Source organism: Gracilinanus agilis, chromosome 3 (genome assembly GCF_016433145.1).
Source record: "Gracilinanus agilis isolate LMUSP501 chromosome 3, AgileGrace, whole genome shotgun sequence".
NCBI classification, from domain to species: Eukaryota; Metazoa; Chordata; class Mammalia; order Didelphimorphia; family Didelphidae; genus Gracilinanus; species Gracilinanus agilis.
This window is the reverse complement of record NC_058132.1, coordinates 422,094,355-422,111,758: the sequence shown is the minus strand read 5'-3', so window position 1 is coordinate 422,111,758 and position 17,404 is coordinate 422,094,355. Positions and strand designations below refer to the sequence as shown.

Here is a 17,404-nt window from a genome sequence, read left to right as displayed (position 1 = left end):
ACTCCTGCCTTCTTTTTCTGAGTTGAAGCCTAATAGATTTTGCTCTGGCCTTTCATTTTTACTCTACATATGTCTGCCTATCTCATTTGTCAGAATTCTGGGAAGATGGCGGCTTAGATGGAGAAAATCTTAAAACCTCTGTACGCTTTCCACACGGAGATAGAAAACAATGTGCTTCAAGAAGAAAGAGGACCAAATCTAACAACAGGACAGAGCAGGGGGATCCTACTGCTGGACAGCTCAAGAGGTATGCCAAGAAAAGGGTTTGAATTCTTGAACTGTTGGGTCTGAGGGTATAGAAGAGGAATCCCTGGACCTTTCCCCTATGGGCTGTGTCCATGGGGGAGGGGGGGCAGGCACACCAGCCGGGAGAGAGGGCCTTGCTGGTGCTGGACTCAGGGAGTTGAACACAGGCACTGGGGAGGTGGCTGGAGGAGAAAGCCAGAGAAAGACAGCAAAAATGTTCGGAAGATGGCGGCTTAGATGGAACAAAACTTCAGACCGCCTGGCTTTACCACACTGAAATAGAGAACAAAGGGCTTCAAGAGGAAAAAAAAACAGGTCAAACAGCAGGACAGAGCAGGGGGAGGGACCTTACTGCTGGACAGCTCAGCGAAAACACTCCATCCTGTCCCTTTTTTTTTTCCCCTAGGTTCAAATCTGACCTCAGACACCTCCCAGCTGTGTGACTGCTAGGCAAGTCACTTAACTCCCATTACCTAGTCCTTTTTACCACTCTTCTGCCTTGGAACCAATTCACTATATTGATTCTAAGATGGAAGGTAAGGGTTAAAAAAAAAGAATGCTCTTTTTCTGTCTACTGCCTCAATTAATCTGCTCTCTTTATTCCCTAACCCTTTCCTTCTACACCCTTCTTTCCTATTTCTCTGTTGTATAAGATGTATGACTCAATTCTTCTCTTTTTTTGGGTAGTTCACATGAAAGTGAAGTTCAAGTGTCCCTGACTCCTACCTCTTACATACACACATCCTCTTGTATAAACTTCCTTCCATCCTCCATTTATGGGAGATAATTTTCCCTGTTCTTCCTTTGTCTTCCCCCTTTCCCAGTATATTCCTCTTTGCCTACTCCTTTCTAGTCTGTTTAGATCATCCAAACATAACAAAATCACACTCAAGTCACCTGCCTTATTAGATTCTAAGACTCTTGGTAATAAAGATCTAAAGGCTTACATGTATCAGCTCTCTAAATAAAATGTAAATATAATCTCATTTTACTCTTATATTTTCTCACTGATGTTTACATTATTCTTGTGTTTCTTTACATTTTTTGCTTTGTTTTGTTTTTCATTAATACCATAAATGGGGTATATATATACCCCATTCATATATATATATAATCTATATGCTATGTGCTGCCCTTATAGTTTATGTATGTCTACATAATCTTTCTATATGAATATATATGAATAGTTCTCTCTGGAATCTTAGTCCTAATCCACCTCAACCAATCTGATGCATTTGACACTGTTGACTATGTTCTCCTCCAATATTCACACCCTCTCTGGATTTTCATAACACTATTCTTTCCTGATTTCCTTTTATCTCTGTCTGACCATTCCTTCTCTATCACCTCACATTTCAGTCCTTGACTAGCCAAGGACTAGCCACTATCCAAGAAAAATAACATTTCATTTTGATTTACATTACTATCAGAAAATATTTAATTTCCTACTTTTGATGATTTTGAGTGTTGAATACTCTACTCACCTCTAGATTATTTTGAAGAAGGTTAATAGAATTCTTCCCTTTTTCTGAACATCTCAATTATTATATTTATTAGGTGTTACTCATCAACTGAACCATTTTGCTCTTTAGAATATTGTATTGTAATTTTTTCCCCTTTTACTTAATGTAAGCATGAAATAATCCTATGATATTAGGATTGGTTCTTCAAATTTGAAGAATTTTTTTTTGTTCACTATTAAATTTCTTCTTTGAGTTTGTAGTTCTAAAATTTTACTTAATTCTCAGTGATTTAAAAAGTCAAGATTTCTTTCTAGTGATTTTATGTGAATCCTCTGGATCTGTACAGTAGCATCTGCTTCCATCCTTTGTGGATAATTGTTCTGTATGATTTTAGAACTATAATATTCAAGTTTCATTATATTTTCTGGAAGATCAATCACCCTTAGTTTATTTTTTCACATTCTGACTTCAAATATTTTAACTTTCATGTGTTTTTCCAATTTTGCTCTTTATTTTGTTTCATTATTTTTCTGTCTTTGCAATTTTGTATTTCAATATCATTCTTCTATTTTTCTTTTATATTAATTCACAAGTTTCTCATTAGATTGGCTGATTTCTTAACTTAAAGCTCTAATTTTTACCTTATTTTTTTATATTTTTTACTCAATTTTTGATGATTTTTCTAAACCATTTGGTAGATACCTAGCATAGTTCCATTGTCTTTTCAGGAGGCCATGTAGAACTTATGATACCTTCACTTTCCTAAAGGGATTTTAAGTTAATATTCTTTTTTTTCCCCAAAGGACTCATCTGTTCATTTTCTGAGTGTTTTTTTTATTTCTTCTCCTCTGTCTTTATTGATTTTTCTACAGGATCCTTAATGAAAGCATTCAATCCTTCCCCCTTCAAAAGGTCCAGAGATGCTACATCTCTTCCCTAAGTCTCAATTTTCTCAGACAACTAGGTTTAGCCAAGATCTTTTTCCCTCAAAGAGTGAGAGTGACTAATTGTGATTCAAATGCAGGATACACTGACTGCCACTATAGAAGGGTCTATTATCTATATTAATTGGTCCTACTCTTTTTTTTTAAACCCTTACCTTGTGTCTTGGAGTCAATGCTGTGTATTGGCTCCAAGGCAGAAGAATGGTAAGGGCTAGGAAATGGGGGTCAAGTGACTTGCCCAGGGTCACACAGCTAGGAAGTGTCTGAGGCCAGATTTGAACCTAAGACCTCCCATCTCTAGGCCTGGATCTCAATCCACTGAGCTACCCAACTGCCCCCTGGTCCTAGTCTTTTAAGCATAAAGTGTTATTTATCTAATAGCTCCAACTGCCTTTAAGGCATCTCAAACTGGATGTTAAACATATTAAATTAAACATTTTCAAAACAGAACTAATTATCTTTCTCCCTAAACCTTCCCCTCCTCCTAATTTCCTTATTATCATAGAAGGCAAAAGTAACTTCCTCGGGTTCCTAATTTATGAGTTATCCTCTATTCCTCACTCTCTCTCAACCCTTAAATTCAAGATATTGCTAAGGCTTATTGATTTCACCTATACAACATCTCCTGTACAGGACCCCTTTTCTCCCCAGGCATTGCTACCACCCCAGGGCAGGTCCTCATCACCTCAGGCCTGAATTATTGCAATAGCCTGCTACTAATCTGCTTACCTCAAAAGTCTCTCTCCACTCCAATTCATTCGACACTAAAGTCATTTCCTAAAATATGGGTCTGATGCCATCCCCTACTCAATAAATTCCAGTAGCTTCCGAATACCTCCAGGGGCAAACACAAAATGTTCTGTTTGGCATTCAAAGCACTTTACAACCTATGCTTCTCCTACCCTTCCAGTCTTTTTACACTTATATTCTCCCAAATATACTTTTCTATCCAATGACACTGGTCTCCTGGCTGTTCCATGAACATGACACTCCATCTCTCTACTAAGGGCATTTTTCTGACTGTTCCACATGCCTAGAATGCTCTCTATCCTCAACTCTGCCTACTGATTTCCCTGGCTTTCATTAAGAGTGCAACTAAAATCTCATATTTTACATTAATTCTTCCCCAACCTGTTTTTAATTCTAGTGCCTTCCCTCTGTCACATCCTAGTTACCTTTTTAGAGCTTGCATTGTATATATTTGTTTGTATGTTGTCTCTTCAATTAGATGAGGGTATGGACTGTCTTTTACCTCTTTTTGTATCCCTAGTGCTTAGCAAAGTGCCTGGCATATAGTAGGCATTTTTAATAAATGTTTATTAATTGATTGATAAAATGTAAAAACCATTCTTAGCTTGGAAGCATTAAAAAAAAAAACAGGCAATGGGTAGATTTAGCGCAAGAATCCTAACAAGGTAGCAATCTAATGAGCTAACAAAAAAAGCTAATCCAAAATCCCTAAGGTGCTCACTCGGCCTCCCTATACCACCACACTCTGGCAGGGATTCACAAGTTAACCCCAGAATTCAACTCCTTCACCTACCACCAACTTCAAATATACATTATTTATGCAATAGTTGTTCCAATATGCCTTCTCCATCTTGTGCTCAAAAATAGCATTAGATATTTTTGGCAAATGCTTTACTAATATCTAGGTAAACAAGCTATATATAGAGTTAAATACAAATATATTAGACCAACGACCATTTCACAATAGGTTAGTCACCAAACAGAAGAAATATTTTTTTAACTACAAACCATCAAGTCATAAAAAGCATGCAAAATCATTAATATTATGAAAAATGCAAATTAAAACAACTTTGAAGTTTTATCTCTCACATAGCAAATTGTCAAAAATAACAAAAAGCAAACAAACTAACTTTAAGGGATTATTGGAAGATAGGTACATTAATACACTGTTGCCAAACTGTAATTGGCCCAACAATTTTGAGAAACAATCTGCAACCATGATGAAAAAGTTCCTAAATTAATCATACATTCTGACCTATCTTATGCTTCCACTGGGATATATATCCCAAAAGTCAAAGACAGAAATAAAGCCTGATATATATCTAAATATTATCTTTTTTGGGTACTCACTGCTTAGAGAAAGAACAGCTGAACATTAGGAATGATGGACAGCAGGAATGGTAAATATGAGGGATTCAGAGAAACTTCAAACATTTATGGACTGATACAAAATAAAGAAATTAGAACCAGGAAAAGAATGTAGGCAAAGACTAAAAACAAAAAGAATAATTAAAGGAAATCAAACTCTGGATAAGTATGATGTCTAGTATTGGCCCCAGAGAACACATGACAAAACATAGCTCCCACTTCAGAAGAAAGGTAGAGGCCTATAGAAGCATACACTGCATATGTTGTCATTACTGGTGGTTTTACTGATTACAAAGGAGAATTTAATGCTGGGGGCGGCAGGAGAAACATTAGGAGGTGGCCAATATCCAGAAATGACTGTGAGATAAAATATCAATAAACCTTACTTTTAAATAAAGCATAGACAAATTACATCTACAGTATTCATCTACGTCTAGCAATCTAGTAAATTTGAATTAAAACGAAGGATTATTCTGGCATGATCGGTTCCTAATGAAGCTATGTTATATCTCTGTAATAGCTACTTCCTTATCTATATGTTATTAATATGTTCTAGAAATTCACCAGGAATCTAAGCAGAGGGTACTGACCTATAGTTTTCAAATGTCATCCATGCTTACTATTTTTTAAAAGTGGGATATTTGACCTTTTCTAACCCCACAAAGTACCTCCTCATTTCAAGGATCACTGATAGTGCTTCAACATCTGCCAATTCCTTTAGCTTTCATGAATCAGTACTTTGAATTCATTGTAGGTACATGTTGGATATTTCCTTTTTTAAAATCTTTTATATCTACTCCCTTTTAAGCCATTTTTATTCTTTTATCCTATGTCCAGAGATTATTCTCCTTGGCAGAAAAAAAACAGAAAAAGAATTGAGCCATTCTGCCTTTTATTCATTATCTGCGTACCAAGATAATTAAAATTGATCCTGTATCATTTTCTTACTGATCTTATTTACAAGCAATTAATTTTGTCCTATAAGGTTTTTTTCCTATAACTGTTTAGGTCAGGGGTCGGCAACGTATGGCTCTTTCTGCAGGAGCCATAAAGTCCATTTTTTTTCAGGCACTGTTACAGGAGCGCGTGCTGTGAGCACTGTACGGCTCTCATGAAATTACATTTTAAAAAATGTGGCGTTTATGGCTCTTACAGCCAAAAAGGTTGCCAACCCCTGGTTTAGTCATTGTTTCTGAACTTAATTCATAATTTAGCTGATTGTAAAGTTCAGAAATCCAGTTCTCCTGCATTATTCTTTTCCTCCCTCAAAGAAATTTTTTTTTTCCTTGCCTCAGAGAGTATGTGAAGAAGAAAGGGATATAGAGCTGCTGTCTTTAGATCCCAAGCTATCCTTTAAAGATGTCTGATTTGCTGTCTAAAAGTCTGGGCTGCCATCTTGTGCTAAACTCCCACAATAAATCCTTCTTAATCTCATGAGAAGATCATGATTAGCCCCATTACCCAGTCCAACCAATCATGTTATTTCTTGTGCCTCAGCTACGTAACCAAATCATAATTTCCTAAATCTCATGACTTTTATTAACAAATATGTTTCTAAGTTTATAAAAGAGTTCTGCAATCCCCATTTGGAGTTTTGGACTACTCAAGGGCCAGAAGATCTACTTGGCCCCTTTTTTCATCTTTCCTTTGTCCCAAAAATAGTTTTAAAATATAATTTTTTTTCTTCCTTGGCCTGTCCATGAAGAGAATGAAGACCATTCTAGCAATCAGAGTGTTAACATCCCAGAAAGTGTTGACATCTCTCTCAAGGGCAGGACAGATATTGTGAAGGGCCCCAAATCAATGTTGAGCTCAGTTTCCTTGAAAAGAAGAAAACAAAAATGAGTTGTTGTTACTTTTTAAAGGGAATTAATGATGTCAGAGATGACTAAAATAGAAATAGAGGTAACTCAAAAACATGTAAAATCGGAATTTCAAAGAAAAAAATTGTTTTCCCAAAATAAGAATTATTCAAAGACATGATATAAGAATAAACATTTTAAAAGAAATGAAGGAGAGGCATGGGAAAAAAAAGATTAAAAGCCAAATAAGAGATTTTTCAAACTTTATCTTAATAATAACTGTCTAAAAATGCGAGTGGACAAAATAGAAATTAATGACTCCAGAAGAAACAAACATTTGTAAAACATTTTAGTCAATAGGTTGAGAAAATGAAGGAAAATGTAAGATATCTCATTTTAAAAAAAAACTGTTGTTGGAAAATCAATCAAGAAGATATAACTCAAGAATCATAAATTTACCCAAAGCCTATTTGCCTAAAACTGCTAGGAAAACAGGAAAGTAGTTTGGAAGAAACTAGGTACTCACTAATATCTCACACCCTATTCCAAGATAAGGACAAAATGATTATATGATTTAGACATATGATATTTACTATAAGCAAATTAGGGGAAATTGAATAGTTTAACTGTTACACCTATGGCTAAGGGAAGACTTTATGACCAAAGTACAGAAAATATTCCAAGATATAAGATGAATTATTTTCATTATATTAAATAAAAAAACATTTTATACAAAAAAACGCAACCAAGGTTAGAAGGGAAGCAGAAAGAGGGAGGAGGATGGATTTTTTACAGCAGGCTACTCTGATAAAGGCCTCCTTTCTCAAATAGAGGACTGAATAAAATTTATAAGAATACTTGTAAATATAAGTCACTCCCCAATTGATAAATGGTCAAAGGAAATGAATAGGCAATTTTTAGATAAAAAAAAATCAAAGAAAACTATAGTTATATGAAAAAATGTTCTAAATCACTATTGATTAAAGAAATGCTAATTAAAACATCTGAGATGCCACCTGACACTGATCAGATTGGCTAATATGATAGTAAAGAAAATGATAAATGTTGGAGATGTGGGAAAATTGAGACACTAATTCATTATTGGTGGAGTTGTGAATTGATCCAACCATGCTAGAGAGCAATTTGGAACTATACCCAAAGGGCTATCAAACTGTGAATATCCTTTGATCCAACAACACTAACGCTAGGTTTCTATGCAAAAGAGATAAAAAAGATGGGGGTGGATAAAGGATCTATCTGTACAAAAATATTTATAGCAGCTTTTTTTTTGTGGTGGCAAAGAATTGGAAATTAGGGGGATTCCATTAATCGGGGAGTAACTGAATAAGTTGTGGTATATGATGTTAATGGAATACTACTATGCTATAAAAAAAATGAGCTGGATGATTTCAGATATACCTGGGAAGATCTACATGTATTGATGCAGTGCGGAGTGAGCAGAACCAGGAGAACATTGTAAACAGTAAGAGTAATATTGTATGGTGATCAATTAGGAAGATCTTAGCTATTTTCAACAATATAATGATTCTAAGCTAATTCTGAAGGATTTATGATGAAAAAATGCCATACAATTCCAGGAAAAGTACTGATTGAATATGAATATAAATTAAAGCATTCTATTTTTCACTTTTTTTTTTGGTGTAGTTTTTGGAGGGGATGAGGAGGCGGCTTTTATTTTATGAGTCGTCTTTCACAAAACAGCCAAAATGGAAATATGTTTTACATGATTATACACGTATAATCTAGATCAAATTGCTTGCCATCTCAGGAAGAGGGGGAGAGAGGAGAAAATTTGGACCTTATAATTTGAAAAATGTATGTTAAAAATTGTTATTATATGTAATTGGGGAAAATATTACTTTTTAAAAAGAATCATAAATTTACTGAAATCCAGAACCAAAGGAAAAAACATGGATATTTCAAGAAATCATTACTGAGGGGGCAGCCGGGTAGCTCAGTGGAGACGGGAGGTCCTAGGTTCAAATCTGGCCTCAGATACTTCCCAACTGTGTGACCCTGAGCAAATCACTTAACCCCCATTGCCTAGCCCCTACCACTCTTCTGCCTTGGAGCCAATACACAGTATTGACTCCAAGACGGAAGATAAAGATTTTTAAAAAATCATTACTGAAAATTGCTGAGATGTAAAAATACAAAGAATTTGCTATTCACTTCCTGAAAAAAAACCTCGACACAAAAACTTTCAAGGAAATCAATGCCAAAAAGTAGGGCTTCAATATAAAATAAAAAAGACTGCAAACAGCCAAAAAAGAAAGAATACACATATCAAAGAAACACAGTCAGGATCACATAAACACTTTGCATTCTAATTAGGAAAGAGGGATGGCTTCTTTTAGAATACATGTCACAGATGGTCATAGAGAAAACCAAGCCAAAAAGTCTAAAATAGTTTTGTTATGTTTTACAGAGGTTGTAAGAAAAAAGAAAATGGTTGGGGAGAGAAAAGGCATAGTATAGGGAAAAGAGGGGAAAGATGGGGAGAACTATATACAAACATGAAAGGAACAGAGAGAGAGCATGCATACATACCCACAGAGTTTGGTATAGGAGAGGGATGGTGAACCTATGGCACGGGTGCCAGAGATGGCACACAGAGTGCTCTCTGTGGGCACGTGGCCATCCCCACCCCCACCCCAGAGTTCTTTACTAGAAAGGCAGAGGGACTCCAGCAGAGCTGCTCCTCTCCTCCTCTCCATTGTGTCTGATGATTTTTTTCATGTCCCCCACCCCTCTGAACAGAGTGCTCAAGCCACTCCACCTCTCCCTCTCTACACTGCCTGAAGACATTCCTCTGCCTGGCAGCCCAAAGGAAGTTCTTTCTCCCTCCCCTCTGTGGGGGGGGGGGGGGTGCGGCAGGGTGCGCCTGGCATGGGGGAGGCAGGTACAGCACTTGGTCTGGGGGTGGGGGAGGAGTGGGGCCTGGCACTCTATCTCTAAAAGATTCCCCATCACTGGTATAGGAATACATTCTCATCAGCAGTGACACAAATGGAAACAGAAAAGAGATGAAGCTCGCCCCCTGTTTTGATTTGTATCCATATCCACAAGTGAGAGGGTAGGATGGCTAACAAGATGGAAAATTTGCTCTACTTATCATAAACTCTCAAAACTACCCCAATAAAAGAAATATGCAGGAAAGATAAAAGAATTTCTTCCATCTTTTGCAGGACTAGATACCAAGAAATCTAATGAGTAACGTGTTGAATCAACAGTAGAGATGATTAATTCCTAAACCCTAGCCTGCATATTTGGCACCCCCTCCTCCAAGAGATCCCATATTCTGGATAGGCATGACAACATGACCCATGAGCTTATACTATGGAATCCACTCAGTAATTTGTTTGCTTTTGTTGCAGCCTCTGCCAAACACCCCTTTTCCCTGTCTTCATCCCACCCTTCTGTAGCAACAAGTAGCAAACCTAGACTCACTTTTGCCTTTTCAAAGAGAATAAGGTGTAGGAAGCAGAGGCATGCTCTGCTTTTGCAGCAGCAGTGCGACACCACGCCATCAGAGAAGCAAACATCAGAGGAACTTAAGGGTTACAGCAGTGGGGCAGAAGGTGCTATACCAGACCTGAAGAAAAGGAGAATGGCTTCTGGTTGGGGCCAGCTCTGTACCTCTATAAATCATTCTGGAACAGACTAAGGCTAAGAAAGACTGAATTCCCCAGTTGCCAACAAGGAAAAGAGGGTTGATGTCACTTTTTTCCTTAATACAACACAGATATCATGATGGTTGATGACATCATGCTAATGGGCACTGAAGCATGATTTTATTCATACATGGGAAATAATTGTAGCATCTGCTATGTAGAAATATCCAAATCCTGTAACTCCAAGAATGTTTAGAATTGATATGTTTGACAAACATGAACATTCTACTGGAAAAATTGTATAGATTTCTTAGCACAGAAAGGCAAATGCCTTCTATTGTAAAAATCACTTATCGGTGTGGAAAGGATAAAAATATGTGTGCAGGAACATTATGTAGTTGATTTCATGTAGAAAACAATAAAACTTAAATCTATTAATATTTCATTTACAAATCTCTTTTCAGTAGATGAAAGTCATATATAAACTGCATCTTTAAGAACCAGGGAAGATCATTTTGACTTCAAGAAGCCCTAATCATTGTAAAAGGGGTGAGCCTTAGCAGCTCTCTGAAAGGACTGATGGAAAATACAGTATCATTTCATGGCAAAAAAAAAAAAAGGTTATGATGTAATGAAGTGGTTAATTAACAGATTAAATGCTTAAATTAAAGTATTGATTGTTTCATTAAGAATAAACACACCTACCTTATTTAAATTTTAAATGCTACAGCATTTGTGAAGGAATTTAAGAGGCTAAACGTATTTTCTTATACTTATTTAAGAGGCATATCTTTATATCAAATGGATTTTCAATTAACTTAAATTCAGAGTGTAACTTCTGATGGAAAAAAGGAAATAGTGTAGCAGGACTTCCATACACATGGGAAAATATCATCCAAAATTGCTCCTAATATTCAAAGATTTAAGGGTATTCAAAAGGATACCTTAACCAAAAATTGGCACACTGAGTCTTCAAAGAGAGAATTTTATAGTATTTGATTCACAAGACTCCACTTGGTTTTGGAACAACTTAAAAATGAAGCTACTTTTTACAGCATGAATCCCCTGGGACGCTTGATTTGAGGAGTTTTCACATTGCAAAAATTTCATCTGGAAAAGAGGAAAGTATATAACTCAAAATCTAAGATGCAAGCCTTTTGTTTGTGCAAAATTCATAAAAATAATGACATTCTAAATTGAAAGTTGATTGATTTGGGGGTAATGAAAAGTTTCAATAAAGTAATATGACTCTCAACATAAGCATGATTGTATTATATAATATAATGTTGCTTAATGTACCAAAATTTTGTGATTTAATACAGACACTTTTGATTTCACACTTGCAAAAAATATACATGATTTAGATTGCTAGATTGTGGACTTGTTCTGTTCATTTTGAAATGCCAAAAGGAACCAGGAAAAATTATTATTACTCAAATTCAAGAGCATCATAAAATTTAAACTAACAAATGTCATTGTTTAAGCATTTCACATAATGCTCAATAAGCTTTTTTCAAGCATCAACATTTATTTTGTTTTATTTAGCTGAAATAACATTTCAGTTGTAATACAATCTCCTTCTACAAAAAAAAAAAATCTTAATGCCTCTGAGTAGTTTTTACAGATGAACTAACAAAGTCTCAAGCTAAACAATAATATTTTAAATAGAAAAAATATTCGTTTTAAAATAGTTTACATTTCTATGGCCTATGTACTTAACATACTAGTGTCTTCTATTAAAAACTATTAGAGTGCAGGAAATCTTTGTAGAAGTTCCAAGTTAAAGTAAGCAGCTTTAAGAGAAAGATAGAGCTTCCTTTTAGTATATTCCATATATAACTTCAGTATTTATGTAAGTAATAGTAAGAATCAGAAAATACTTTCGGCAGTTAACAATTACCTGTTTGGGTTTATTAAACAAAATACAACATTTTGCTAGAATAACTTTTCAGTGTTCAAGTTTGCAGTCATACCAGAAGTAAGGACTTCGACAAAGTTTAAATGCCATTTCCCTTATCTATGGTGAAATCACTTCTTTCAGCAGTTGTACCAAAGGATTATAAAGAGAGCTAAATAACTAGATTTGTTTCAAATCATAATGGAAATCAAATAGTTCACAAATCTCCATGTAAAAAAACACTACTTTCTGCTCAAATATTACAATAAAAAGATGCAATTAACTTTTTATAGATAAATAATTTGAAATATCATACTATAGCAATTATTGTTGAAGGTCTGGAGAAATCTGGTTGTCTTAAAGTAGATTAAATAAAAATAACTAAAGAGACAAAGTACTGTCTTTACAAGACAAAGAGGCACAAAAAAATTCAAATTCAAGAAAAAACCTAGTAGAGACAACTAGAGGGAAGTATAAACTTAACTCTCATAAACTTAAATGTGAGTGAATTAAACAATCCAAAAAATGATAGAATAACAGACTGGATAATAAAATAAAACCTCACCATCTGTTGGTGTACAAGAAATACCTTAAAAAAAATACACTAAATAAAAATGAGAGGCTTAAACAAAATGCACTGTATCAGTTGAATATATGAAAGCAGAGGCCATAATCATACTTTCAGTCAAATAAAAAACAAAAATTTAAAACAGAGAAATAAAGAAATCACATGAATCACTGAAAGGAAGAATAGAGAACAAACCAATAACAACGTTAAACTTATATTCTCCAAATGCCTTAGCATCAAAATTCTGAGAGAAAAATTAATTTAATTACCAAAAAAAAAAAGCAAGAAATATTAGAGCCTTAATGTGTCCTTTTGAGAAAAATCTAGGAGAAAGATAAACATAAAAAACTAACTAAATAAATGAATAAACAAAACTAGATGATTTGATGGAGAAAATAGTAGAAAAAATATGTATGGAGGAAGAATTCTTGAGTAACAGACAAAAAGGACTGTCAAATATCAAAAGGATAGTTTTGATAATCATACATAAAGCTAAAATTAAAAGGAAAACAATTTGCTAGGAAAATATTTGCAGAAAGTTTCTTTGATAAAGTCTCATTTCCAAGATATATAAAGGAACTAATTCAAATTAATTTATCTGACATCTTTTAAATGGAGCTAATAAAGAATATATACAATCATCAGAAACAAATGGAACTTTTACCCAAAAGAAATCATGCATTTCAACTAAATTTGGTTTATACCAGGAAGATAAAGACATTAAGAAAACAAGCAATATAATTAATCATGCTAAAAAAACAAAACAAAAACCAAAAACATCCAAAACCATATATCTCAATAGTTGCTGGGGGGTAGGAGGAGAAGGAGGGAAGCATTTGACTATACTCATTTATGCTAAAACCCCCCCAAAAGTACAGGCACAGAGGGCTGTTTTTTAGTATCATAAAAAGGTATATCTAAAACCAAAATTAAGCAAATTTATTAGTGATATACTAGAAGTTTCCCCAACAAATGCTAGAACAAAGCAAAGATGCTCATTCTCAACAATATTTCTTTATAACGATGACAAAGTCTATGAGATAATAATAGAAAGAGGAACACTATTCAAATAACTATAAAATGTATCAAATGTCTACAATCTATAACAATACCCAAAATACTTGTAGAGGTTACATTATAAAGTGTCCCTTAAAGAAATAATGAAAAACTTAAATAGTTGAGAGAACATTCAATGTTCACGGCTAGACTATACTAATGCAATAAAGATGACAATACTACCAAAGTTAATTAACAACTTTAATGCTATACCAAATAATCAAAAATATACAAAAATAGGTAATAACAAAATTTATTCAGAAGAAGCCCCACATTTATTTTATTACTACTGCTTGACAGAGGAAGACAATTCCTTCCATGAAAGAACAAGGGGTTCAAGGACCTTCACCTTCAAGGAACTGAAGAGGCTGTATGAAAAGTCCAAACAGAAACCTAATAAATCACTGGAGCAATGGCTCCAGGACATGGGCTATTTCTGAGTTCCATAGGCTTGGGGAGCTGAGGATTTATTGTTACAGTGAGCTAAATCTATTAAAGGTTCCAGACATGGCTGAGATAGGCAGTTATTCACACTTGACCCCATATAGATGAATCTGCACTGCAGCCAAAACTCCTCCTGGGCAATAAGGGAAGAGGTGAAGTTTCAAAATGAAGTAGTTATGACGGATTGAATTTATGAACTGCTCCTTATGCCCCCAGCACCCACACTGCCTGCTGTACTCTATGCACAGTCTATTTCAGCATCAATTAGATCCCTCCTTCAGGGTGGAGCCTCAACCAGAGTGACTTCAGACTTCAGCTAGCTATCTCCTCAACCACACAAATACACAAGTGTGTGCTGGTCAACTGATGAAATCTGAGCAAGAGGTCAGGGATAGTTGTGACTTGGGCTAACACTCCATCAGTGGGACTGGGTATTCTGAGAATGGCAGGAGGAGTAACAGAGCTAGTGAAGGCACTTTTTTTTTTTTTTTTTTTTTTTTTGGAATTTCACCTCTTCCCTAGCAAAGTGACATGGTGACCTCCCTTTTAAGAAAACTTTTTAGCAGTTGTTTTGAGGAAGAATTAAAGAAGACTGGAAGAAGGGAGACCAATTAGGAGAACGTGGCGATAGTCCAGAAGCAAGATGATGACAGCTTGAACTTAATGGAGAGCTTTAAGAAGAAATAAAGAGGTCTGATGTCAAGGATGGGAAGACAGAAATCACAAGATTTTGTTGAATATATAAGCTGAAGAAAGTGAAGGGTGAAAAATGAAAGTAGTTGTCAAAACCTAAGTGAATGGAAGAATAGTTTTGCCTTTAAAAGTAATAAATAACTTTGGAAGAGAACTTTGAAGGAAAAATAATGAGATCTGCAATGAAGATTACAATCCATCTGTGTCTGTCCATTCTGTGTAATGTCCCAATCAAAATGAAAAGCGGAGGCAGAGCATTTAATCACTAGTCACTATCCCTAAGCACATTCCATGGTCTGGAGGTGATGATGGCAGAATTTTTTCAGAGCCACCTTCACAATAGTTTCCAGTGAAAGTCTAGCAGCCCTGAGAGGCCCACAACTGCCCCAGACCTGTAGAGTTCTTGTTGAGGTTTCCACTTTAGGAGAGGTGGAGTGGGGAAGAGATGGAGAATAAGAGTAGGTTTGTTTGTGTTGGAGACAAGTACCATGATAAAGATCTTCCCATCTCTAAATAGTATATAGAGTGAGTTCCTTTTGTTTCAAATTTCTCTCTTTGGGAATTACTTTTATTTTAAGTAATGGTTTTCAATATTTATAATTAGGAATCACATACACAAAAGCAAGCAGTTTGTTTAGCCAGTCATCACTGACTGCTGAGTAGAACTGCAATCTGAGATCATCAAGGCACTGGATATAAAAAGAAACGACCTCCTCTCAGCTCTTAAATCCTCTGAACTTGCAACTCTGTTTCGTACTCCCTGCACTTTTCAACTTCTTTTGGAGTGCTGCTCTGACAAATGTCAGTTTCAAGATTAAAACTAAAATTCTAAATTATTTTAAGTGGAAAATGAAAAAAAAAAGAAAAACCTTTAACATAGTTCTTTGAAATACTGCACAAAATTACACAACAGATCTATAACTCAACACTTTCTACAAATATATTAAGCAAAACTATGACAGTGGTCTTTGTTTTTATTTGAATTTTTCAAGTATTTGAACTTATGAGAACCAAGCCTTAGGTTTTTGTTCCTTTCTATAACATATTTTATTTTTTTATTTTGGGGCCAAAATAGTAACATATTTTGAATTTCTTTAAACTGTGAAGAAGAAATTATACTCAAGATTTTCTGTAATAGCCTATTTCAAATATTTTTGTAACAAGTGTTATTTCTTTGGAATTTTGAATGTGTTAAATAATTGAAGAATCAATGACAAATACAACAGCTAATCACACTAAAAATCAAAAATATCAAAAATTTTTCATCAGCAAACTTTTCCTCAAAGTTTCCCTTAATAGTAGTGGTACCCCAGATAACATATTGCACACATTTCTCTCTAAAGTCTAGCAAAATAAAACAGAAAAAACAATTTATCTGCAGAGCCCCTTGGCCCCATTCGTCCCTCTTCCTTAGAAAGCTCTGAGGCATGAATCTAAAGCTCAAATGCAGCTTCCTCACACCCACTCCCTCTTCAAACTCCCTTCAGTGAATTATTCAGAAAACAGTCACACATAAATTCCATCAAACACTTACCGCTATAGACCCAGAAGATGTGGCAACAAATACTTTGATAACCATTTTGACAATCAGGAGAATCTCCTTCTAAAATGCTCAGTGAAATAAAAGTCACTAAACAAATAATAAGTGAGCAGATAGAAGCAGCAGCTGCTCCCTCCCCCTTCACGGCAAGAAAATCTGGCTCTTACAACCAGAGGCATTTAGGACTTTTCCTTCATTGGCTAATGAGCCTTTAGAGAATCATTTGAACCAATATGATTGGTTGGTAAATGTAGCCATTACATTAGACCTGATCCAAATCACTTTAAGTAGACCAGGAACACTCCCTAAAAGGCAAGGGAAAGTTATATACCAATCAGAAAATAGTATGCAAATATGGGAGGAGGACTTGACTTCACTATTGAAAAAGCCCAGGAAACGCCACCTTCATAAAGGAAGGCAGTGCTTCTTAGTATTACTACTAAATTTTAAGTCAAGGCTATATATTTTCACATTTGTCTTTAAATAATTTTAATAAAACCATTTTAAATGCAATTTTAAATAATGCAATTTTAAATTCTCTGACATGTAGAAGAAAATTGTAGTTCACCATTATACTAGAAAAGATTTGTTTTTAATGAATCTATTTGACCCTTCACGTTGCCTGTTTCAAGAGTCCACACTTGCATAAGTTTCTCCTAAAAGTTAGAAATTAACAAACTTCATACTAGTATCACATTTCATTATTTTCAAAAGTAACTTTTTAAAAAGATTATTTCAACAAAGATTGTTGTCTTTAAGCAGAAATGACAGTAGCAGATTATATGGTCACTTCAAAGTATATTTAGTCACTATACCTTTATAAACTTTTGGGCATGATTCAAAATTTATCGATAACACGTTTCAACAATCTCTACCTTCACATTATTTTCATATACATTTATTTTTAATTAAAAGATAAACTGAATACCTGCTCTAGAAAGCCAAACTTTCAGCTATTCAGATTTTTAGTCGTCCCAGAAAATGTTATTGGGCACATT

General features: G+C 34.9%; 1 protein-coding gene across 1 annotated transcript in view; it reads right to left on the bottom strand.

Moving 5' to 3' along the window:
* Window positions 1-16,533, bottom strand: part of LOC123242505 (SH3 domain-binding glutamic acid-rich protein-like) — a 114,501-nt gene extending 97,968 nt beyond the window's left edge. The window contains exon 1 of the mRNA XM_044670305.1: window positions 16,401-16,533. Coding sequence (XP_044526240.1) covers window positions 16,401-16,445 — 45 coding nt within the window. The 5' untranslated portion in view covers window positions 16,446-16,533. The remainder of the gene's footprint in view (window positions 1-16,400) is intronic.
* Window positions 16,534-17,404: the final 871 nt, after the last annotated feature.